Source organism: Carettochelys insculpta, chromosome 18 (genome assembly GCF_033958435.1).
Source record: "Carettochelys insculpta isolate YL-2023 chromosome 18, ASM3395843v1, whole genome shotgun sequence".
Classification (NCBI taxonomy): Eukaryota; Metazoa; Chordata; order Testudines; family Carettochelyidae; genus Carettochelys; species Carettochelys insculpta.
In genome coordinates, this window is record NC_134154.1 from 19,822,824 (window position 1) to 19,849,354 (window position 26,531).

Genomic DNA, 26,531 nt, shown 5'->3' on the forward strand with positions numbered 1-26,531 from the left:
AGTAGCGGCACTAACTTCAAAATAGCGCCCGTCACGCCTACACGCGCCGGGCGCTATTTCGAAGTTAACTTCGACGTTAGGCGGCGAGACGTCGAAGTCGCTAACCCCATGAGGGGATAGGAATAGCGCCCTACTTCGACGTTCAACATCGAAGTAGGGACCGTGTAGTCGTTGCGCGTCCCGCAACTTTGAAATAGCGGGGTCCGCCATGGCGGCCATCAGCTGGGGGGTTGAGAGACGCTCTCTCTCCAGCCCGTGCGGGGCTCTATGGTCACCGTGGGCAGCAGCCCTTAGCCCAGGGCTTCTGGCTGCTGCTGCGGAGGCTGGGGATCCATGCTGCAGGCACAGGGTCTGCAACCAGTTGTAGGCTCTGTGTATCTTGTGTTGTTTAGTGCAACTGTGTCTGGGAGGGGCCCTTTAAGGGAGCGGCTGGCTGTTGAGTCCGCCCTGTGACCCTGTCTGGAGCTGTGCCTGGCACACTTATTTCGATGTGTGCTACTTTGGCGTGTACACGTTCCCTCGCAGCGCCTATTTCGATGTGGTGCCGCGCAACGTCGAAGTTGAACATCGACGTTGCCAGCCCTGGAGGACGTGTAGACGTTAGTCATCGAAATAGCCTATTTCGATGTTGGCTTCACGTGTAGACGTAGCCATACACACACAAGGTACCGCATCCAGAGTCTAAGGAGGAAAGTATATAAATTACATCTTCAGGAAATCCATCTTTGAAGTATACAATTTGTGAGTGATACTTGCTGTTGTAATTTCTGACAGCAAAAGGGAGCACAGTCTGTTCCATAAGGATGCCCCCGCACCTTCCATGATTAAGTAAAATTTATATGGAGGTATACCTATGTCATAGAACTAAAAGGGACCTTCAGAGATCATTGAGTCCAGTCCCCTATGCTCAGAGCAGGGTATCAACAGCCCTAACAGAGTTATTTTTAATGTATTTGCCCCAGATCCCTAAATGGCCTCCTCGAGGACTGAGCTCACAACCCTGGGTTTAGCAGGCCAGTTCTCAAACCACAGAGCTGTCCTTCCCTCTGTCCTGTCTTCTGCTTCTAGGCTAATCATTCTTGGTTCAGTTGGGGTCCCAGCTGCACACATCCATGCAGGCAGTCAGGGGACAAGGAGCTTCCATACACCACTGTAAAGGCTCCCCACATCACACGGGCCAACCTGCTACTCCCATGTAGTGAGTGAAGAGTAAGCCAGTAAACAGAGGGAGTGTCCCGAGGCTTGATTGTGCCCATCCAAGAAGGCTGCCCATCCACCAGAGCCAGTACAGAGGAGAAAGTCACTTGTGCCAGCCTTTTTGCTGGAGCGCATTGCTTCATAACTGGAGCCTGGGGGCAGCAGGAACTAGATTGTGAGTCTGACTCTGGTACCTGCCTGTCTCCTGGATGATAGGGTTACCATTCAGCCCAACCAAAGCTTCCTTGCTTGGTACTTCTGTTTCATGAAGAAGTTGGTGTCTATCAAATCACAGAGGACAGTAGAAATGAATCCCTCCTTTACAGACTCTGCCCAGCATCAAACAACAGAATTTTTATGATTTCTCTACACTGAATGTTTAGAATGTGTCTGATGCAGATCCAAAATGCACGGGACCTGTTTATGTTGACTCAGCAACACAGTTTGATCCCTTGGTTTTCTACTCATTAACTTGTGGTAGAGTAAACATTATGGTTTGCTATATGGTGCTGAAGTAAGCATTAGGGTAAATTCAGAATTAATGTTTTTCCACTGGGATAGTGGAGGCCATGAAATTCAGTAGGGGCCTGGTTTAGGTGATTCTTTAGCTAACCCTAGTAATGATTTTTAAAAAAAGAAAGAAAGAAAAAGAAAGAAAGAAAGAAAATCAGTGTTTGCCTACAGTTACAAGTCACTGGTACCAAATGAGCCACAGTGATTTCCTATCTTAGCTTCACTATGCCAGAGAGATAACCATGCTAGTCTATATACTATTAAAACAAAAAAGCAGTCCCATAGCACTTTAAAGACTAAGTGCTACTGGACTGCTTTTTTGTTTTACAATATGCCAGTGTGGGCTCACTGTATAAATGTTAAAACAATTAGCAGTCCTGTGGCATCTTACAGACTAATAGATTTATTTGGGCATAAGCTTTCATGGGTAAAAATCACTTACTCCTATGGCACTTGGACTGTACACAATGTGAGGTGAATTGTTTACAGTAAGTCATCTTAGGACTAACTTGCTAAAGTTTTAATTAAAATAGCACATTCTGGACAAATCACCATTCATTATGAGTGTACATATTTCTAAATAAAAAGGAACTGCGGAAGGCCTATATCCAACTCTATTTCATGTTGTAGGGGCTGCCTTTTTTTTTTGGTATGTGTTGCATTTACTCAGGCTATTATATTATCCTATCAGGATAACAGTGGGTACAGCTGTATAAATCTATTGTTCTTTATTTCTTTACAGATGGATAATGAACAGAATTCCAATACCTCAAAGCAAAGATATTCTGGGAAAGTCCATCTTTGCATCGCCCGTTATAGGTAACAAATAGCTGAGGGAAAATATCATTCCAGCATTGTTGTTGGGGAGGGGATTTCTTTTACCGTTTTTGCAGTGATAGCTAATGTCCAGATCCCAATCTTATTTACACACAACCCTAAGTAAAGAGCAATTCGCAGTGGAGTTTAGAGAAACAGACAGAATCTTAACCACACTCTACTTCCACAGCCTTGGCAAATGCTGTGCCCCATTTGCCAGGCAAAGGGGTCTGGCTGATGAATTTGCATCCACAAAGACTCCTTCTGCATTCATCCCCAAGCAACTTCATGAGTACAGTGGATGGAGCCCCCCTGTGCAAATACAAAGCATAGCTGTGTGGTTCATGGAGAGTGCAGGCTTTCCTCATCCTACCTGCACCTTCTTGCACAGTGGAACCAAGCAGATTTTCTATGGACTTTTGGGTTGTGAATGCCTATAGACAGGTGAGGGGGAAGGGTTTGTGCCCAGGTCATTTTCTGACCAGCTGGCCTAGGAAAGGGAAGTCAGGAAAAAGCAAACAACAGTTGTCAGATGGGATACAGCTAATCTATGTATTTCTTAGTGCACACATAGGTTCCATAGTCAGGAATGATAGTCTCAGGAAGCAAATGATAACATTCTTCAGTAATCCAGGCTCTGTCAGTGACTGCTACTGAAAGGTTTTCAATAGAAGTACAAGCCTAATCTTCCATAAGTGCTTTTTCTGCTTTATTTTCCTTTGTTCCTTAGACAAGCAGTGACTGTAAATCAGAGTGTTCACAAGGACTCTTCAGTGCCAGTAGTGCACTTGTAAATGTGCTCTCTAGATGGCATGGAAGCTCTGGTGAAAGTGTGGCTTAACATAAGAATGTAAGAATGGCCATACTGGGTCAAACCAAAGGTCCATCCAGCCCAGTATCCCGTCTGCCAACAGTGGCCAATGCCAGGTGCCCCAGAGAAAAACAGAAGACAATGATCAAGTGATTTATCTCCTGCCATCCATCTCCTGCCCTTGTACTGAAGGCTAGGGCAGCATTCTTTACCCCTGGCTAATAGCCATTTATGGACCTAACCTGCAAAAATTTATCGAGCTCTTTTTGAAACCCTAATAGAGTCCTGGCCTTCACAGCCTCCTCCGGCAAGGAGTTCCACAGGTTGACTGTGCGCTGTGTGAAGAAAAATGTCCTTTTATTAGTTTTGAACCTACTACCCATCAATTTCATTTGGTGCCCCCTAGTTCTTGTATTATGGGAAAAGGTAAATAATTTTTCTATATTCACTTTCTCCACACCATTCATGATTTTATATACCTCTATCATATCGCCCCTCACTCGCCTCTTTTCCAGACTGAAAAGTCCCAGTTTCTCTAGCCTCTCCCCATATGGGACCCGTTCCAAACCCCTAATCATCTTAGTCACCATTTTCTGAACCTTTTCTAATGCCAATATATCTTTTTTGAGGTGAGGAGACCACATCTGCACACAGTACTCAAGATGTGGGCGTACCATAGTTTTATATAGGGGAAGTATGATATCTTTTGTCTTATCATCTATCCCTTTTTTAATAATTCCTAACATCCTATTTGCTTTACTAACTGTCGCTGCACACTGCGTGGATGTCTTCAGAGAACTATCCACTATAACTCCAAGATCCCTTTCCTGATCTGTCATAGCTAAATTTGACCCCATCATGTTGTACGTGTAATTTGGGTAATTTTTTCCAATGTGCATTACCTTACACTTACCCACATTAAATTTCATTTGCCATTTTGCTGCCCAATCACTCAGTTTGCTGAGATTTTTTTGTAGTTCTTCACAATCCCTTTTGGTTTTGACTGTCCTGAACAACTTGGTGTCATCTGCAAACTTTGCCACCTCACTGCTTACCTCATTTTCTAGATCATTGATGAACAAGTTGAACAGGATCGGTCCCAGGACTGACCCCTGGGGAACACCACTAGTTACCCCCCTCCATTGTGAAAATTTTCCGTTTATTCCAACCCTTTGTTTTCTGTCTTTTAACCAATTCCCGATCCATGAAAGGATCTTTCCTCCTATCCCATGACTGCCTAATTTACATAAAAGCCTTTGGTGTGGGACCGTGTCAAAGGCTTTCTGGAAATCTAGGTATATTATGTCCCCTGGGTGCCCCTTGTCCACATGTTTATTAACCTCTTCAAAGAATTCTAATAGATTGGTTAGACACGACTTTCCTCTGCAGAAACCATGCTGACTTTTGCCCAACAATTCGTGCTCTTCTACGTGCCTTGCAATTTTATTCTTTACTATTGTTTCTACTAATTTGCCTGGTACTGATGTTAGACTTATTGGTCTATAATTGCCAGGGTCTCCTCTGGAGCCTTTTTTAAATATTGGCGTTATATTGGCCGTCTTCCAGTCATTGGGTACCGAAGCGGATTTAAGGGATAGGTTAGAAACCACTGTTAATAACTCCGCAATTTCACATTTGAGTTCTTTCAGAACCCTTGGGTGAATACCGTCTGGTCCTGGAGACTTGTTACTATTCAGCTTATCAATTAACTCCAAAACCTCCTCTAATGTCACTTCAATCTGGGAGAGTTCCTCAGATTTGTCACCTAAAAAGGCTGGCTCCGATTTAGGAACCTCTGTAACATCCTCAGCCATGAAGACTGAAGCAAAGAAATAATTTAATCGCTCCGCAATGGCACTGTCTTCCTTGATCGCTCCTTTTATATCTTTATCGTCCAAGGGCCCCACTGCTTTTGTAGTGGGCTTCCTGCTTCTAATGTATTTAAAAAACATTTTACTATCATTTTTTGAATTTTTGGCTATCTGTTCCTCAAAATCTTTTTTGGCTTTTCTTACTACATTATGACACTTAATTTGGGAGTGTTTGTGTTCCTTTCTATTTTCCTCACTAGGATTTGACTTCCACTTTTTAAAAGCTGCCCTTTTCTCTCTCACTGCCTTTTTAACATGGATGTTAAGCCATGGTGGTTTTTTGTTAGGTCTCTTACCGTGTTTTTTTATTTGTCTGCTGGCTGATCTGGATGCACTGTGCCTGCTGGCATGAAAGTTACTCCTGGAGAATTTTGCACCATTGTGCGTGTGCAGAATTCATGTTGCCCATGGATTTCTTTATTTCAGCACAGAAAAGCTACTTTCTGCAAGGGAAGCCACAGGAGTGGTCATGCACCGCTACCCCGCAATGTGGACGTGTTGTTTCAGGCACCCTGAGCAGACAGTGGAGTAGTAAATCACTGGGGGAGACAGCATTGGGGTAGCCCCACTAGTGGCTCCTACTCTGTGCCAGGCTCAATTGCTACTTGTGGCTGGGCTGAGGAGGATGAGACTTCCTCTTCCGCTGCAAGGAACAGCCAGGGTTGTGTCAGACCAGCCCCCAGCACCCTCTCTAGCTGCTCCTTGGTTTAGGAACAGATATGAGAGTTTGGCTTTTGGGTTAGTGAGTGTGGGAGTTGGGGTTGGTGGTACGAGGAGGCAGCTTGGGGCAGGAGACTGGGGCACGGTTGAGGTTTCTGGGTGTCAGATCTGGGGAGCACTCACCTCAGACTGCTCCCTGCAAGCAGCAACCTGTCCTTGATGGAGGCACAGCTAGATGTCTCTATGTGCTGTACCTGCCATGCCCATGGCTCCACTGCTCCCATTGGCCAGGAACTGGCCAACGAAAGCTACAGGGGGAGCACCTGTGGACAGAGGCAGTGCACAGAGCTGCCCGGCCATGCGTCCACCAGAAGCAGTAGGGACAGTTGTTGCTTGCAGGGAGCAGCCCAAGGAGAATGTGCCCCAGATCCAGAACCCCTTTCACACCCCAACCTCCTGCCCTGATCCCTCTCCTGCACCTTCCTCTTAGTTAATTTCCTTCCTCTTACTTAATGAGAATTTTCACGTATCAGCATCCCCACACTCCCCCAACATGCCAAATTAAAAAAAAGCTTTTACTGAATTATACAACTTTCTGTGCCTGTTACTTGCTTGTCATTGATGACAGATCTATTGATGTCTGTTGATCAAGTATCATTTTCTTATTCACAAGCTGATACATTAAATGGTACATTCCAGCTTATTTACAATGCACAGAGACTGTCAAGGCAGTTAAACTAATTTGAGAGCTTAAATAAAACAAAACTGAAAACTTAGCAGCTGCAAAATTAAAATCAGCATGGCTGCGTCTACACGTGCACGCTACTTCGAAGTAGCGGCAGTAACTTCGAAATAGCGCCCGTCACGTCTACACGTGTTGGGCGCTATTTCGAAGTTGAAATCGACGTTAGGCGGCGAGACGTCGAAGTCGCTAACCCCATGAGCGGATGGGAATAGCGCCCTACTTCGACGTTCAACATCGAAGTAGGGACGTGTAGACGATCCGCGTCCCGCAACATCGAAATAGCGGGGTCCTCCATGGCGGCCATCAGCTGGGGGGTTGAGAGATACTCTCTCTCCAGCCCTTGCGGGGCTCTGTGGTCACCGTGGGCAGCAGCCCTTAGCCCAGGGCTTCTGGCTGCTGCTGCTGCAGCTGGGGGTCCGTGCTGCATATACAGGGTCTGCAACTAGTTGTTGGCTCTGTGTATCTTGCACTGTTTAATGAAAGTGTGTCTGGGAGGGGCCCTTTAAGGGAGCGACTTGCTGTTGAGTCCGCCCCGTGACCCTGTCTGCAGCTGTGCCTGGCTCCCTTATTTCGATGTGTGCTACTTTGGCGTGTAGACGTTCCCTCGCTGTGCCTATTTCGATGTTGGGCTGAGCAACGTCGAAGTTGAACATCGGCGTTGCCAGCCCTGGAGGACGTGTAGACGTTATTCATCGAAATAGCCTATTTCGATGTCGCAACATCGAAATAAGCTATTTCGAAGTTGGGTGCACGTGTAGACGTAGCCCATGTGTGTCCCGTGAAATTTCAGTCAGCAAGTAAACTTCAGTCCGGATTGTGCTGTGAGCCCATGAAAATATCTCCATGTCAAGAGCCAGCGTCAGTGTGATGCCCATAGAAATGTGCTGTTTTTATAGCCTGTGCCATTTTCCTGGGAGCAAAGTGCAAACAGTGTTTATATTGAATTGGCAAGGTTGAATACAAGATAAGAGAGGTTTTTTGTTTGGGGGGGTGTTGAGGAAATCTTACATGTTTAAATTGTTTCGCCAACCAGATCAGCACCATAGGTGGTCAAAGTGTTTTCATTCTATGTTAATGAATAGAGAGTTGTTCAGTACAATTCTTGGCATGAGGGATTCTGTAAAAATACCAATAAACAGCATAAAGTGACTGTGTGTTTTCAGAAAACACGGAGAGACAGACAGATATGAGCACACCAAAACAGTTTGTTCAGACTGCCTGTGGGATTATGTCGGAGAGCCATAATTGCTCTTTGAAGAGAACACACACACATACACACACTGAACATTTGCACCCTGAAGACAACTGTATTTCTGTGGCTACAGCCTTCTGCTTATAGGCTGTCACTCTGGTTTTACAGCTTGAACTTGTTCAAAACAGATCTTTGTTTTTACCTTATTCCCTTAAAGACTATCAACACAATCATACCACCATCAGGCTGCCCTGAATGTTAGGAAGGTGTTTATGAGAAGCCAGCAATTTGAAACTGTTGTTTATTGGAATGTTATAGTGATAGATGTGGTTGTTGTCATAGTAACTGAGTTAGAACATTAGCGGGTTAGCCCAGGTGTTTTTGGTTGATTCCGGCTTGTAGTGGGAGATGGAATAAATGGAAAAGCAGCTCTCTGTGTTCCTGTGATTTCTTCCTAAACTTCGTGCCTCCAAACTATATAGCAGAGTGGCAGCAAGGATGGGATTCGTGTGCTGCCTCCACCAACAGAAGAAGTCAGTGTAAGAAAACAACTCTTTTGCTGGTCAGAGAGGTGGATGAGAATTGACTGTTACACTGACGATGCAAACAAACACCGGTGTCTGCTTTGTTCTGACTGGTGTGAAACTCTGTGGCTGGGAGAATTTTTTTTAAGTCCATGCCTACACTTATAAGGCTATTGGGACCTTTTGAAGGGACTATAGCACAATGGCACATGTAAACTGAGCATTTTGAGCTTTTGTTATTGCAAATAGTATTAAGGAAGAGAAGATGGTGTCAATATTCTTAAGTTGTATTAGGGCTAAGACCTTCACCCTGCTACACAGTTTACACCCTGTTAAGCCAGAGACTAAATCTTACCGTAACATTGTGGAAATCCTGGGCTCACATTATGCTCCAGAACCACTGGTAATTGAAGAAAGGTGGCACAAAAGAGACCAAAAAGTAAGCAGAACACCTGTATAATTAGTAACAACTTTGAAAAAGTTTAAGAACGCAGTGTTTTTAAGGAGATGGTAAACGACACCGTATGTATCCAATTAGTCTGTGGCCTGCACAGTGAAGCTATATAGAAGCACCAATTAACAGAGGCCCACCTCACCCTACATACAGAAGTCTATTGATATTATGTTCTCCATGGAACTGGCCACGCAGGAGGCACAATACTTCAGTGACTCCCCTTGGGTGCATAAGATGTCCCAAGAACCAACCCCCAAAACAGTGGAGAGCCAGGAATGTTACCCTTGTGGTAAAGCAGGTCACCATACATCAGAACACTGGTGTAAGGTGTTGTTACAGAATGGCAATGAAAAAAGGCTTATGGTCTGGTGGACCAGAAAGGAAAATCTGCGCACCCTTGAGCAGACTCAGCATGATCAAGTTGACCACCCCCATACGAAGAAGAACCATTCCACATTTTGTCTTTTGTGTTCACATGAATACTGGGTAACTCTGTTGCTGGACAGCAAACCTGCATGCATGGATCAGGGCATTGGTTCAGCAGTTTTTCTGCTCTGAAGCACAAAGGCTGTGGCCACACTTGGCCACAGTTTCGAAATAGCCATGCTAATGGCCAAATCGGAGGATACTAATGAGGCACTGAAAGGAATATTCAGCGCCTCATCAGCATGCTGCCAGCCGTGGCACTTCCAAAGTGCCACTTTTGACGACATGCGGCATGGCTGCACAGGGGTCCTTTTCTAAAGGACCCCGCAGACTTCAACATCCCCTTATTCCTGTCATCAAGTATGAGGGAAATCACCGTGAAACTGAACATGAAATCTGACATCCAGCCAAAATATCTGAAGGCTGGAATTGTGCCATATGCCGTCAGGCCAAAAGTTAAATCAAACGTAGAGCACCTTGTCAAAAATAGAGTCCTAACAGAGTAAGCTCTGTTTTAACCAGTATTCACACAACCAGACTTCTCAATTAACCAGAATTTCATCCTCTGTGTGTGTGGCCAGCAGCTCCTTCTCTCTCATACCCAGAACAGCTCCCCACTCAGAGTGGTTCCCCATGCAGCATGACCATGCACGAGCTGCACAGAGCATCTCACAACACAGAGATGCACAAGCTGCCCAGAGCAGCTCCTCATGCGTGGCGGCCATGCTTGAGCTGCCCAGAGTGGCTCCTTACGTGGTGTGGCGTGGCGCCCCACCTGAGCATATTGGAACCTCCCACATATCTGGTATATTGGAATATCCAGCAACCTCACGGTCCCAGGGCTGCCAGATATGAAAGAGTTTACTTTACCAATTACCCATAGCCCATTACCAACTCCAGTCTTTCCAATATTGAATAAAGATGGCTCCATTCAGTTTTGAGGAGATTTTAAGGTTACTGTTAATCCTGTATTGTGTGCAGAGCAATACTCTCATCCCTTCGTTGATGACCTCTTTGCAGGCCTGGTTGAGGGACAAAAATTCAGCAACATTGATCTGAGCCAAGCCTATTTACAGATGCTTGTTGATGCAAAGATCCGAGAGCTGTTGACTATTTTGATGCATAAATGGTTTTATAGTTACTGTCACTTACCCTTTGGAATAACTGCTCCAGATTCTTTTGTGGCTTTCCAGGAGTCCAGTGCTGTCTTGATGCCATCCTGGTCACTAGTAGAAATGAGGAGGATCACATTAAGAACTTACAGGCTACCCTACCAAGACTGGAAGAGTATGGCCTATGAGTTCACAAAGACAAGTGTGCATTCTAGCAGCCCTCTTTGGAATATTTGGGGGACATCCTCGATATTACTGGCTTTCGTATGGCCCCTGAAAAAGTTAAGGCTATTGCAGAGGCTCCACACCCTCAAAATGTGAGTCAACTTTGCTTGTTTCTAGGACAATTGAACTGTTATGGAAAGTTTATCTCACAGTTAGCCACATGGCTAACACCACTCCATGAAATCCTTGGCCAGAACAAGGCCTGGAAGTTGACTGTAGCCTGTGATGCTGCATTTAACAAAGCAAAATGTGGATGGCTAAACTTGCAGGTCCTGATGCATTTTGATCCATCCTTACCTTCACAGTTGGCTTGCAATGCCTCTCCTTATTGAGTGGGATTAGTCTTGTCACACGTTATGCCTTCAGGAGAAGAAAGACCCATTGTTATTGCTTCACACACCTTAAGGAAAGAAGAAACTATGTGCAAGTTGAATGTGAATCCATGGGAATCATTTTCAGGATTCAGAAATTTCATCGGTACCTGTTTGGATGGACCAATTCTCATTGACCAATGCCCTCTGACTTCAATTTTTGGTACACACACAAGCATTTCAACATTGGCTGCTAGTTGTGTGCAATGATGGGCACTGTTGATTTCTGGACAGACATGAAATTAGATATTAGAAGTCTACTCTGCATTGCAATGCAGATGATCTTTCAAGGCTGCCTTTACCAGGCAAATATCAAGATACTGGCTGGAAGGTAGTCTTCTATTTTGAACAGGTAGAGAACATGCTTATCACTGCTACTCAGGTTAAGAGAGAAATTCTCATTGACCCACTACTGTCCCAGATGATGGACCTAGTGATGAATGGAGCTTCTCTACAGGACTCTCCGGTCTGACCCAACCTTGTTCCATACATCTCCAGGAGAATGGTGTTATTAATCCATTTTGGGTGCTTGTTGTGGGAGATGCATATTATTATTCCAACACCACTGAGATCACAGAGGTTAGAACAGCTACATTTAGGTCACTGTGGCATGGGTCATATGAAAGAAATTGTGTGAAGCTGTTTTTGGTGGCCTGACTTGGACTATGCCATTGTAGAGAAGACAAGAAGGTATTTCATGTCAGGGCATGAGAAATGCACCCCAGTTGGTACCTCTACACCCATTGGACTGGCCTGAAAAACCACGGCAGCAAGTTCATGTTGAGCTTACTGGCCCATTTGAAGGAAGCATGTTTTTGCTGATAGTAGATGCCCATTCTAAATGGCCAGAAGTCATTATAATACTGTCAAGTACTTCTGAGAGCACTATCCAAAAACTTCACACAATCTTAGTTGCTTTGGTCTGCCAAAACAACTCATTAGTGACAACACTGAGCAGTTTGTCTCTTGGGAGTTTGGAAATTTTGTGAAAGCAAATGGGATTCATCACATTGATTCAGCAACGTATCATCCATCCACCAGTCGATCAACTGAAAGGCTTGTGCAGACAATGAAACAAATTTTGAAATCAGCCAGAGTACATTCACTTGTTTTGCAGCTCCATCTTGTTATCTCCATGAGCAGTACAGCTACCATAACAACTCAGTGGCTGTTTAGGATTTGGTAGTGAAAGTGCTAAACACAGAAAATCATGATAACTGCACAGACAAAGTTAAGCTCCACCTGCTGCAAGAACAGGGCAGCTCTGGAAGAGGAGACGTGGATATGATTTTTATCATTTTCTTTATACACGCAGAGGCATGCAAGATATCCATTGACTTCAGTAGCTTTTGTAGTGGGCCCTTAATGATCCCTTAATCCAGAACTTCTGGTGGGTGCAAAGGTATAAATTATTTGCTGGCCAACTGTGAGCACAAGAATTTCAAGGAATTACTATAAACATGATGATCCAGTCATGGGTATTCAGCCAGACTTGCCAATTCATAATCTAACACAAATATCTGCCAAATACTATATGCCTTCCAAAAACTTTTCTCTGTGTGTGAGTCAGACTTTGCTGTAATTGATTGCTTTATGCAGAAGAATAATTCTTGAAAATTAGCCAATCTTGAGAGAGATGATTTAGGAAACGATCCGTATGAGGTTTTATGTAGTTGTTTTAAAATTCAGTGAAGACATAGGCTGGGATAGTCAAAGGACCCTAAAAAGGTTAGTTAGGTAAATTATCTGGAAAGAGATAAACAAAGAGGTGACAAGGTATGCAGATGGTTCGAAACTACTCAAGGTAGTTAAATCCAAAAAAGACTGCTGAAGAGTTAAAAGGGAATCTCACAAAACTGGGTGATTTGAGTAACAAACTGGCAGATAAAATTCAGTGTTGATAAAGGCAGAATAATGTCAACGAAAAATAATCCCAACTATACATTCACAATAATAGTCTCTAAATTAGCTGTTACCGCTCAAGAAAGAGATTGTGAAGAATTGTCTCAAAAAAAAACACTCAACATGCAGCAGCAGTCTTAAAAGCAAACAGAATGTTAGGAACCATTAGGAAAGTAATAGATGAGAGAATAAATATCATAATGCCACTATATCAATCCATAGTGTGCCCAGAGCTTTAATACTGCATGCAGGTGTGGTTGCCCCCAACTCGAAGAAGATACATAATTGAAAAAAGTACACAGGTGGGAAACAAAAGTGGGTTAGGGGTATGGAACAGTTTCCATAGAAGGAGAAATAAAAAAGATGGGACTGTTCATCTTGGAAGAGAGTTTGAGGAAATGTGTTACAGGTCTATAAAATCATGAGTGGTGTGGAGAAAGTGAATAAGGAAGTGTTATTTTTCTCATCATGTAACCCAAGAAAGAGGGGAGATTAATAGGCAGCAGGTTTTAAGCAAACAAAAGGAGTGCTTCCACACACATAGCACACAGGCAACCTGTGGAACTCATGAACAAATGTTGCGAAAGCTGAAAATATGACTTAGTTCAAAAAAGAGTTAGGAAAGTTCATGGTATATTGGTCCATCTATGGATCCTCATTGTCCTGGGTGTCCTTTGCCTCTGACTCCCAGATGCTGGAACTGGATTTCATAATTGCTCTGTTCTGTCCCTTACATCTGAAGCCTCTGGCATTGGCCATGGTCAGAAGACAGGATACTGGTTGAGTTGGACTATTAGTCTGACACCATGTGGCCAGCTTTGTCAGACCTGTAGAGTAGGGGGACCCCCTTTTTGTTCTGTGTACACCTAGGATAGTGGAGCCCTGCTACATGGCTAAGCCTCCTAGGTGCTATAGCAATACAAATAATAAATAACAAAAATAATGTAATATAAAGGTGACTTCACTACCATTAGGCTCCCTACTGAAATGTGTTGTTTCCAAAGTAACCAGCAGTCCTGTAGCAGGTTAAAGACTAACACATTTATAAGGTAATGAGCTGTCATGGATAAGAGGGTACAGCAAAAAGATGCTTCTCTCATGTATGGTATTAGAACTACATTGTGCTATAAGATTATTATTCTGTGGTGTGTGAGTTGTAACTCATTAAATACACCCACTGCCTGAATGAAGTTTCCCCCTGTGCTTTACTGCAGTTACAACCCATTTGATGGACCAAATGAAAATCCAGAAGCAGAGCTCCCTCTTACAGCAGGAAAATACCTCTATGTGTATGGTGACATGGATGAAGATGGCTTCTATGAAGGTTTTGTTTATTTATATCTTATTTATTAGTTCGTTGATTTGAAAGAAATAAACTCTCATACCTGACCAAAAACAATGTATAAAGTTCTCCTATCGTCATCCTTGCAATTCAGAGAATTTATGTACCAGCAAAGCAGCTCCTTCCACTTATAGCTAAGTTTTAAGACTCCAGGTCTGTGCTGACAAAAAAGCTTAGCGGGATTTCAGTTGTTGCCAAAGGGATCGTTGACCCTCCTCAGGCTGTGAATATTTGATACTTCTAATCACTGTAGCGTTTCCTTTTGTGAGACACTGTTACACAAAGTTATATTGGAACTAGGTGGCAAGTAGCAGTTTGATACGAGTAAATCAACGATGGCATGAACCCTGTTTTTTTTTCTTTCCCTTTCTATCTGAGGTTGCTTTTCTTTTCCTCTTTAAGCTGATGTAGTCTTGTGCCGTGCACCAGTTATCAAATATCATTAGAGCACAATGACTTCTGAACTGGCAGCTTAAGCAATACAATAAAGGTTCTCATGACACTGTCTTGCAGAGCACTTCATTGCCAGAGTAACCTGGCTTAGATAAGTAGCCTCACTGGCTATGTCCATGCCTGACGTCCAGGATTAGTCAAACTCATGTTAGCAGACTCTGGGTTTATTAACTTGTGCCCAGCGATGCAGACAGCTGCTGCAGGCTCTGGTGCATGGTGAGAGGTGGGCCTGGCTTTGTGCCATGGAAGGGGTGGGGCCAAGAGTGGAAGGGGTGGGGCCAAGGGCAGTTGGCCCTCAGCACTTCCCAGATGGTGGTGCTGTGCCCTCCTCCACTTCTGCAGGCAGACAGAACAGCACTGCCATGGCAATTCAAAGGGGCCTGGAGCTCCAGCCACTGACGAGGCCAAAATAGTGATGGCAGCCAGACCTCCAGACCCCAAAATACTGGGCCTGGGGGCAGCAGTTTTTATTTTTGCTTCTCATGGCAAAGTACATATAAGACAATGTATGTTGACCTGCTTCTTAACTTGCTTCCCTAATACCTACATTTAAGGCCCGGGCACGTGTTTCATGAACATTAACAATGATAAACCAGTTGATAAACAATTTTGTTGTCTCTATGTATCTACTTTATTTGTACCTCAAGTAACTCAATATTAGCTAATGAGAGATCAGTTTATTTGGTGGCCTAAACTGATGTTGTAGACTTTTGCTAATATACATTTTGAACTCAGAAACACCTGCTAATGAGATCCAGTTAGCAATTGCTGAGACATGTTCATATGCAAAAGTGACTGCACATAAAATCAGTTGTCCCCAAGACAAATGAATCTTTGTGGTGGATCTCAGGAGACGTAGGTTTAATTTCTGGCTTTGCCACAGACTCCTTGGGTGACTCTGGGCATGTCACTTAATTTCTCTGTGCCTTACTTACGCCTCTCTGCAATAAGGTTGATAATGGTCCAGCCTTTGTCTGTCTTGTCTATTTGTCCATTAGCTCTTCTGGACAAAGATTGCCTTTCCTTGTGTAGTTCTACAATACCTAGAGGCATATGTCCCTGATCTCAGTGGCAACTTCACAATATGAGAGATCAAATAATCCTGTTTGCATTTCTTGAATCCTGAGTTTTGTTGTATGCCTGATTTGCTCATGGACTTCAGTGAAAGTGATGCGCTCACGGTTCAGTTGTGTGACAGTAGCTGAGTCTGTGTAAAACACAGGGCACAGCTATGAATTTTTGATGGGAGGTGGGAAGAGACTACCTACTTTAGTAACAGCAATGAAGGGTCCTGTGGCACCTTATAGACTAACAGAAAAGTTTTGAGCATGAGCTTTCGTGAGCACAGACTCACTTCATCAGATGTGTTCAGTCTGTGCTCATGAAAGCTCATGCTCAAAACTTTTCTGTTAGTCTATAAGGTGCCACAGGAACCTTCGTTGCTGTTACAGATCCAGACTAACACGGCTACCCCTCCGATACCTACTTTAGTGTGCAGATTCCAACCTATGGGTATTTGGGGAAAGGGTATTAACAGTGTTCTACTGAGTTTTAAAACCACCATATTACTTAATGTATTTGGATCTGTCAGCTAGCCTAGTCCGAGGAAGCAGACTTCCCCAATCAGCCATATCAGGCACTTTTTCCAGTGCCTCTCTGTCAGTGAAGGAGGAAAGGCTGAGCTGCAGTGAACCTATTGTTCACTGGTGACCCCTCAGTATCCTGCAACCCCTTACAATGACATAAAATAAAAATATGATTGCTTATAACTTTAAATGGCATGTTAATCAATATCATAAGTTTGATTTAATTCAGCTTCACCTAATAAAATGGATCTACTGTGTTTCATATTATATAACGTACTACTTCGGCCCAGCATGACCAAAGGAGAGAAGCACCTAGAAACCAGCTTGGCTGGCAATAGGAGAGGAATGTTCTTTTGTAACTGATATTTGGGTTGTTTTTTCTCCTCAGGTGAACTTCTAGATGGACAAAGAGGACTGGTCCCTTCAAACTTTGTAGATTTTGTTCAAGATAACGAGTCTCGTTTGTCAAGCACTGTAGGCAGTGAGCAAGATCAGAATTTTATCAACCATTCAGGTCATGCTTTGGAAGTAGATAGTCTACTGGAGATCAGTCCACCGAGTCACACAGAATCCAGTGTAATCAACAATGGCATGGGGACTCTTGAGGTGAACATTGATGAAATTGGGGAAGACATTGTGCCTTATCCTAGAAAAATAACCCTTATTAAACAGCTAGCCAAAAGTGTTATTGTGGGCTGGGAGCCGCCAGTCGTGCCACCTGGATGGGGAACGATTAACAGCTACAACGTCCTGGTTGACAAAGAAATACGTATGAATGTGTCCTTGGGAAGCAGAACTAAAGCTCTTATAGAAAAGCTTAACATTGCTACTTGCACATACAGAATATCAATTCAGAGCATTACGAGCCGGGGCACTTCAGATGAGCTTCTGTGCACTTTGTTAGTTGGGAAGGATGTCATTGTGGCACCCTCACATCTTGAAGTGGACAACATAACCCAGATGTCCGCTGAGCTGTCCTGGCTCCCTACCAACAGTAATTACAGTCATGTGATCTTTCTGAATGAAGAAGAGTTTGACATCGTCAAGGCTGCTCGCTATAAGTACCAGTTTTTTAATTTGAAGCCCAACATGGCCTACAAGGTGAAGGTCATGGCAAAGCCCCATCAGATGCCATGGCAGCTTCCCCTGGAGCAACGGGAAAAAAAGGAAGCATTTGTGGAATTTTCTACATTGCCAGCAGGTTTGATATTTCTTTCCTCTCCTTTAACTTTGCAATACAGTTGCTCTGGAAATTCCAGGTGCACCAAGACTAGTCAAAATAAAACACCTCCAGGGTCTAAGTTCGGAATCAGCATCATGCACAAAAATGGTAATGCAAAGCATTCCTTCCCAGTGTTGTGTAATTACAAGCATAGACTGTGATTCTGCATTTGGAGCTGCCTGTGTAGGTTCAGCGGCCCTTGTTAGAACACCTTGGCTGCATCTACAGTACAGCGATGTGTCGACAGAAGTTACTGTCAGAAGAGATCTTCCGCCAAAACATCTGTCGACAGATCGTGTCCACACATAAACGCAGACTGAAAGAGCAATGCATTCTGTTAACAGAGAGCAGCCAGACTGCCCGGCCACTCTTTCGACAGAATGGCCAACTGGAAACTCAGCAAACAGGGCTGCCTGGTGAACCAGGAGCCCCATCTGTGGACAGAGGGTCCCCCGGAGCATCTACACAGCTTTTTTGTTGACAGAAACTGTCAGAGAAAGTGCTGAGTTTTGTTGACAGACTGTCTACAAAACGCATTTTGTGTGTAGTATCAGAGTGGTTAGTCTATATTCACACAAACAACAAGAAGTCCCATAGCACCTTATAATCTAACAGACTTTTTGGAGTATGATTCAGGATTGAACAAAGACAGGGAATGGCTGGCCCACTACAAGAGCAGTTTCTTCTCTCTTAGTGTTCACACCTCCACATCAGCTGCTGGAAGTAGGCCAAATCATCCCTGACTGAATTGACCTTGTCAACCTTGGGCTTCCTCTTGACTGGTACTCCCTTCTTTTCTTGTGCCTGCATGTTTATACCTGCCTTTGGAATCTCTATAACAAGCATCCGACAAAGCGGGTCTTTGCCCATGAAAGCTTATGCTCCAAAAAATCGGTTACTCTATAAGGTGAGGATTTCGTGTTGATTTTGTGTGTAGCCACTCCACAATTTTTGTTGACAAAACTCTCTAGTGTAGACATAGACTGTGTGTACCAGCATCCATTTCTCAGTCTCCACTCACTGGTAAGTCAAGAGGTGCATTTTGTGTTAATATTTCTCCAAAGCTGAACTGACTCCATTGAAGTCTGGAGGGGGGGGTCCTTTCAGAAGGCCCCTGTCTACATGGGTGGTGCACAATTTGAAAGTGGTGCATGGCAGCCATTAGGCTAATGAGGTGCTGCATATTCCTGGCAGTGCCTCATTAGTATTTTCCCAACTCGCTCATTACCATGCCCCTTCTGAAAGGAAGGGGCTCATGTAGATGTAGCTGGAAAGTGTTAACTGATCCTTTGATTTTAGAAAATGAAAATCAGACCTTAATTCAGTAAATACATTTCACACATCTTAAGTAATGTAAAAGAGCTGAGTGTGTTTCAACAAAGCTCTTGAACCTGGAATCACTCAGAAATGTGATAATCACCTGTCTAGTGAGATTATGGTACTAAAAATACATTGCTGCCAAGGGTGGTAAATTGTCATAAGTGGATTGTGCCAAGTTTCTTAATGCTGCAGTCATTTGTGCCAGGTTTTCTGTGAGGGATTGGAGTAGAAATAAGTATCAATTGATAATAAAGAGATCATCATTTTTAACAAAATGATAACATTTGAACTCCTTCCTGCGCTTACCACTCTGTTTCAGCACTAAGTAATTGAAAAATACTTGTGATATTAGAATTACAGGGGTCTTCCCCATCAACATTTTCCTAATCCTAAAGCCTGATTCCCAACCCTTACATGAAGTGACAATTGTTCACCTTGGTGGTCCTGTTAATTGAGGCCTAAGGGCCCACAGTATTAAAATGTAGTACATAGTGTTTCATTTTAGAGAAGCATAGAAAATAGAGATGGAAAAATCCTTTTAGGACATCTGTAATGCATCCCTGTCCAGCCACTTCAGCTCTATCCACTCTTCTGTCTGCAGACTGGGGTGTTGCAGGAAGATACCTTTGCCATCTCATAAATTAGAGACAGCCAAGCTTATCATCATCATGCTGCATGTTCAGAGCCATTTTCTTTGTTTACAGTTAATAATATTTGTGTAGTGCTTTTCAGCCGCGAATCTGAAAACACTTTGCAAAGCTGGGTCAGTATCTCTATTCTTCTTATATGACTAGGAAGAGGCAACACATGGGGCTGCACAAGGGGTCACGTGCTTGGGGGCCCTGCTGTACTCAGCATTCAGTGCCACGCTGCTTCTGGTGAGTGTAGGGGTGGTCCTGTGGTTCCCCCACAGCAACACTGCACTCAGCATGCACAACTCCGGGGGTGGGAAGGGACCACCCTCACACTCACTGGATGTGGTACAGTGCTTGTGAAGGAAGAGGAGGGCAGGGCGGAGTAGGGGTGGGTGGGGTAGAAGAGGGCTGGGGGTGTGATATGTGGTACTTGCCCCCTTCCTTGGACTGATTTCCCACTGTGATTTGGAAAACTGAACCACAGAGATTATGTGATAGTTCTCAACGATCACACAGTGAACCACCAGAAGCACAGGAAGTAGAACTCAGCTCCAGAGACTCCTGTCTAGAGACTTCTCCACACCTACCACTGGAATTTTTAAAGATAATAAATCTGACCTACTTGAAAAAGCCAGTTGTGTCCGTTGTTTTACTCTGGGTTGTGTTTGATTCCTGCCATTTGACCGATGCTATCAAAGTTGCCCGACAATCGAAGTAGCCCAGCCGAAGGTATGTTTCAGAAATGAAGCTGAAATTATGTAGCACAAAATGATTTATATGGATGGTCACAGCGTGGTGGGATGTGTGATGTGTACAGCAGCACTGTCCCGCAATCATTGCCAACAATGTCAGAAGAGTTCAGGCACCTCCCCATTGAGATAAACAGCTAATGAAAAGGATGGCGACAGTCCACGTGCCCTGCAGTTACTTTCCTTCATTCATCTACCTACCGGAAGGACTATTTATAAGGCAAGAACTCATCTACTCAGGCGTTCAGAGGACTGACTGCCCTAGGTGCACTTAAGAGGAGAGAGAAACTACATGTGGTTCCTGGTGAGTGAAATTTCAATCCAATGGCATGTACTGTTCTATGATGTCATTGGCTGCCTGTTGTGTTATGGTTTCAGCAGAGTAACTGGAGTTGATCCTGTATCTCTCCACTCCCCATTTGAGTGGTTTACATAGGAGGACACATGCAGGATAACAGTCATGCCTGGTAGGGAGCTAAGAGGGTCGTGATATAACTGTTTTGAAAGTGCACGGGCTTTAACGTTGTAAAAAAAACATCCTCAGCCTGGACGTTACTTGTATTGTAAGAAATGCCCCTTAACTATCATTTTGGTAGCTTGTAAAGAGTAACATAAAAGGTAGTTTGTTCTCTTTGGTCTCTTCTAAAAACAAACACTGGGCTTGATTTCCCCCCAGTCCTCCTGTGGAGGGGGGTGCATTTTGTGCACCCCTCTGCCCAGACAGACAGCTGGGCCAGAATGTGGATTCCCGGCTGGTGGCAGTGCCTTCTGTTGAGGTGCTGACAGATGTAGACAGGGCTGTACAGCAGTGCTTTGTCATGGTGTGGTGCACAGCCTCGGGGGGAGGAGTCCAGTGGGAGGTGCAGGTAGAGATAGGGTCTGTTTGGGCAGGGCAGTCAGGAGGGGGAACCAAGTGTCCCCGGTGCTCACTGCAGGAGGCACTATCCAGTCTTGCCCATGCCAGGTGCTTCTCTTCACTGCTTTTCCATCTTTACTGCTGAGGTCTGATTCCTTGCTGCTGGCTTGGGCTGCACACCCAGGCACCTATTATGCAATTCCCATGAAGAATGGCTGCAGCAAAACCCAACAACAATTGGGAAACCTCTGCTCTGCAGAAGCCATCTGAGGCTTTCTAAGTGATTTTCTAAATTAGTACATCTGGGTGCCATGGACTTTAGCTCACTGGGCCTAGTCCTGCCTAGCACCAGTTGAAGTCATGGATAGGAATAGGATACAGCCTGTTAGTGAGGGTTTCATCAGTATTTACCAACCCTTCTGTACCCGAGACACATCCCTTATGAAAATGCTCACCAAACACTCACTGCACTATGTAACATGCTTCTAAACTAGTGTGACTCTGTCCTCCCAGTGGTCAGCTCATGTATAGTGATTTCAAGCAACTACGACATAGGAGCTAACAGGCAGCAAAAACTCATACTGTACATTGAGACGCAGGTGTCCCAGGGTTAGTCGCACCAGATGACACAACCCAGGGCATTGTTGCAAACCTCTGTCAGTTTCTGATTGTTTCACTCTGAAGTAAAATTGCCCATGATGAACAACTAGCAACGGAGTCATGAATTTCCGCATTATAGATACTGAAACAAAGAGAGAGATGTCTGTGAAATGAGGGGCAGAAGTAGATGTTAAAATTACACCATGGTCCATGTTTTTCTCTTGCAGGTGTTGCCAGCAGTAAACAACCATGTTTTCCCTCCCCCAAACCCCAAGTAAAAGAAGGAGAAGGAGAACATGGGTGGAAAGAAAGTCAGATGTTTCAGTAGAGTTCTTAGTATCTTCTGATTTACTCTGACCCTGGACTGTTCCTCCACATAAGCCACAGCCTTGTGATTCGTGGTATTAAGGAACATACTTGAGAGATTATTTTAAAAGATGATGAGAAAGTAATAAAAATGGCTTTTCTGAATGGCACATTGTTATTATGTTGCTTCAAAGAAAGATGCATATAAGTGACTAGGAGTCACAGGGTCTTGTGGGTTCCATAACAAATGTCAGTTTCAGTAGACAAGGCACAGTGAAGCAAAGTGTTCATGGCCACAGGCACCTGTTAACTTTCTTGCTGGCATTTTCTGAAGGACTTCAATAGTTCCTACTGCTGAATAGATGGGGTTACTTTTCTGGAGGTTGGAAAGCCTTGTGCTGTCCCATCCTGATCCAAAATGTGGATTCACTCTGGGCAAAACAGTTTGTATTAGAAAGGGGGAAAAAACGCTCTATAAATTCTTAGCAAGATAAACAAGGTGACCGTCCGTGTTCCAGAGCCATAGAAGGCAACTGCCTTAGAAATATGGGATCATGAGAGGCTGCCCCTCACTCATTCTGGTCACAGCACAAAAAGTAATACGTTTTTATAATTGAAGGGTTCAGTGTGTGGAAGGGGGTTCCAGGTCTGCGTGGATGGTAGGGTGCAGGAGCAGGATAAAGGTGGAGGTGTAGTAGGGAGGGATAGCTCAGTGGTTTGAGCATTGGCTTGCTAAACCCAAGTTTGTGAGCTCAGTCCTTGAGGGGGCCATTTAAGGATCTGTGGCAAGTAGATATCCTTTAGGAAATAAAAAAGGGGGGGGATGGCGCTTGGTGTTGTCAGGAGGGCAGGGGACTGGATTCAATGACCTCTCGAGTTCATTTCCAGCTCTATGAGATGTGTATGTGGGGCCTGGGAGGGGGGGTCTAGGAGCCAGTATGGGTGCAGGGCTTAGAGGGGAATGTGCAGGAGATGGGGGTGCCTTCCTGACCCTGGGGGGTGGGGTGGAACACAGATGGCTCTGCATAGCTCAGGGAAGGGTTCCTTGCAGGCCCCAGCCACCTGTTGCTATTGGTTGGTTCCTGGCCAGTGGGGCCAATGGGAGGGTGGTTGCCAGAAGCACTTCCCTGTGGTGTGTGGAGCTGCTCCCTCTCCTCTGCCAGACAAAACCCACGGTCAAATCCTACCCTGGCTTGCCGTGAGGCTCGGGGCTCCCTGCTGCAGGCATGTGAGCCAGCCAGTCACCTCCAGCCATGGCGCCTCCAGTGTGAGTGCAGTGCCAGTGCTGGCTCATGCCACTGCAGGGATCCATGGGCTGGATCCAGGCAAACTGTGGACCAGATTTATACTGTGGTCCCTGAGTTATACTATGGGTGCCCTATAACTCCTGCACTGGACTCACTTAAATGCCTGGTATGTGAGAGTTGAAGGAGAAGGGGCAGGTAACACCCCTAACATCCCTTGTCGTTAATTTAATAAAGCCACAATCTGCTGCTTTAATCCATCCCTCAGTCACCTGCATGTCCTGAGCAATAAACACCTGTCACATTGTTAGCTGATGGCTGGGTAATGAGTGGTCTGTGACCCTAATTACATCCCAGTCTTTAACTTCTAGGACTGGCAGTCCCTTTGCAGCAGGCAGCCAGAATGGCTGACAGATGCCCCAAAGATCCACCCGAGTCTTTAACTGCTAGGACAGGCAGTCCCTTTGCAGTGGGCAGCCAGTGTGGCTGACGGGTGCCCCAAATGTTGGTGCAGAGAGCTTATTCCACCCGAGTCTTTAACTGCAAGGACAGACTGTCCCTTCCCAGTGGGCAGCCAGGGAGGCTGACGGGTGCCCCAAGAGTCTGCTCCGTGGAGGCAGCATGACTCAGCACTCAGCTTTTGCTGCACCTTACCACTGGCCAGGCTCATATAGCCAAATGGCTAAGGTTCTTTGTGTTAGGCCAAGTTACAGTAACGGGAAGGAGTCAGGCTGAAAGCTTAAATGGTTGCTGTTTATTAAAAGCAGAAACAAGAATCTTAATGGTTACAAGGTTCTTGCTCTGTCTTCTTAACTACTAGTAGGATGGTCATGCCAATTAGATTACATGTGAAAAGTTACCCATTTGAGGACCAGACGCCTCAGCCTAAAGAGCTCTTACTATTAGATGTGCACAAAAGTACACTGCAGATATAATTCTCACCCCTGTGTCCTTTGACTCCTGGTGTAGCCAACGTCATTCACTGAATCCCTCGGGAAGAGCAATGCGAGGAGGGCGTCCCCTGGGTCCTTGGAAGGCAAAGACCTTATCCGTCTGGCAGGTATAGGTAATTGGAGCTCAGTTAGAGTGGTCTGCTGGGCCCTTCTTTATATCCCTTGGGTCACACACATTCTTCTTTATCTAAAGGTACCAATTGTACTGGTTCATCTTTGTGACGCCAGTCCTTACAAGGGAGTTGCAATTTAATTTACACTTGTAAGACAGAGATAAGTAAATCATTAAAACAGGACATTCTTTTTGTATGGGCAGGAGATTCCTCTTCTGGGACGCAGTGTGGGTGTATCAATTAACAATACCACCCAAGGGCAGTTTGAGGCCCTGTGGTCAACAGCTAGCCTGTTAACCCCCTTGTCTGTATTCTTCAGTCCAGGGTCATGCTGACACAGCACATCTGTATTTTGAAGCATCAAAAGACTGGACTTGAGATAAGCGCATCTGTGCTTTCAAACATTCTAAGACAGTGCTGTTTCCTTGTGCTTTGTGCTCAGAGGCACCTAAGAGGGGCAAGATGGAGTAGAGCAGGGGGATTCTGTCTGGCTACACACACAGTTGTATTTTGTACCATTCCATTGTTTCTTCTCCTCTCACACTCTAGTGCCTTTGGTTAGCAGATTCAGTTCTTTGAAGGTATTGATGTTAAGTTCAAAGAAATAAAAGAAGTCCTAGAGTGCTCCTCATTGGCCGTGTCTACACAAGCCCCCTACTTCAAAGGAGGCCTGGAAATTACACGGACCGGGGAATATCAATGAGGCACTACCATGTACTCTCGCTTATGTACTATAGAAGATACTTACTGTTCTTTTGCAATTGAATAACAGCTCCCACTGGATTTTCAAGCTGCTGACTGACAGCAATTCTGCATGATCACCACTTTCTTTTCCATTGTCAGTGCAGCTCTCTTTCTGGTGTCCCTGTGCTGGAAAGCTGGGGCCAGCTGGACATGAAGATCCAGAAATTTGGCCTTTCACAGCTGAAAATTCTGCAACCTGTGTTCATGATTCCACATCTGCATTATCGTGGGACCCCATCATGTAGTGCTCATTTCTTGGACCCAGAAGGGCCTGTCTACTATGTGGAGTTACTCTGTGAATGTATCTTTTAATCACTGCCTCCATCATTCATCCCTCATTCTTTTGGCATCTTGTCTACATCAGCAGATCACGCATCATAGTGATAGTTGTTGAAGTTCCACAGATATAGGGGAATCCTGTTTCCTGCATTAGCAACAGAGATGGGAATTGTCCTAAGCTGGTCAGAGTCCAAGCTTCTACGAGTGAGATAGTGGGGATTAAAATTAATGCATGAAACTGAGCAAAATTTTAAAAGGACACAGAAATTATTAGAATAAACCTGATGGGATAGAAAAAGTGCAACTGTGGGAACCTGACCATTGGTTTCCAGAAATTCCTGGTGAATTGCTGGTAACCTACAAAGTAGTCCAAAAATCCCCCCAAAAGCATTGCAGTAGACTAGAATACCTACCTGTGATGCTCCACAACTTTGGTTGATACCACAAGAGGTGGTGAGGTGCCTGCATAGCATCAGTGCAGACTACCAAGTGCATGGACTCAATGACCTGCAGCTGCTGACTTTTGTAAACTGGCAGAATTTCAGATTACCACATGTTGTAGTGTAGACACAACCGTTTGGACATGCTTAACCTGAAGCATAAGAATAATCCTTCTGAAATGCATCAGATTAAGACATGCTCACATTTGCTATGGATTTAAGTACTTTGTGGAATCTCGGGGCCAAGGAAATTTCAAATGTGCACCTTCCTGTTGTCTGGGAATTTGTTAGCTGCCCCAGGAGCCTTCCAGTTTTAAAAGTTGCTCATCTACCAATTCTTCCACACCCCTGATCAATCTGGCTGACTCATTCCCACCAGAATGATAGGATCACTTTAATCTGCTGGGGATCTTGTGCACCGAGGTGGTGACTAGATGCTTGATTATCATGTGCTGGGCACCCCCATTTCATACAAACAGCTTGTGAAGTTGTAAGTGTGCCTCTTGAAAACAAACCACAGAGGTGTAAATTCTGTGGCTTTTGTATTATAGCCGGTGAGTTTATTAAATATACTTAGCTGAGGTGACACTCTTGTTATAAATTAACCACATGTTCCTCAACCTTTGGCAAGCACAGCGATTGTGAGTCTATTTGCAAACAGAGACAAAGCCCTACAGTGGCTTTTTAAAAATTAGGTTTCATGACTGCCTGTCCCCTGAATGGAGAGGGCCTTTGCCATCAATTAGTACAAGTGTCTCAGGAGACTCTTTGAGTTGTGATGGACTGACTGGAGCCTGGAGAACTCTGCTTTGCCTTGCTGGCTGAGCGGCAAGGATTTGACTCATACTGGAGGATAGGAAATAGCCACTG

General features: G+C 44.6%; 1 protein-coding gene across 18 annotated transcripts in view; it reads left to right on the top strand.

Moving 5' to 3' along the window:
* Positions 1-26,531, top strand: part of RIMBP2 (RIMS binding protein 2) — a 485,649-nt gene that overhangs the window by 391,994 nt on the left and 67,124 nt on the right. For all 18 annotated transcript variants that reach the window (XM_075012504.1, XM_075012509.1, XM_075012514.1 and 15 more), the window contains 3 exons: positions 2,453-2,529; positions 14,034-14,143; positions 16,589-17,401. In XM_075012504.1, coding sequence (XP_074868605.1) covers positions 2,453-2,529; positions 14,034-14,143; positions 16,589-17,401 — 1,000 coding nt within the window. The remainder of the gene's footprint in view (positions 1-2,452; positions 2,530-14,033; positions 14,144-16,588; positions 17,402-26,531) is intronic.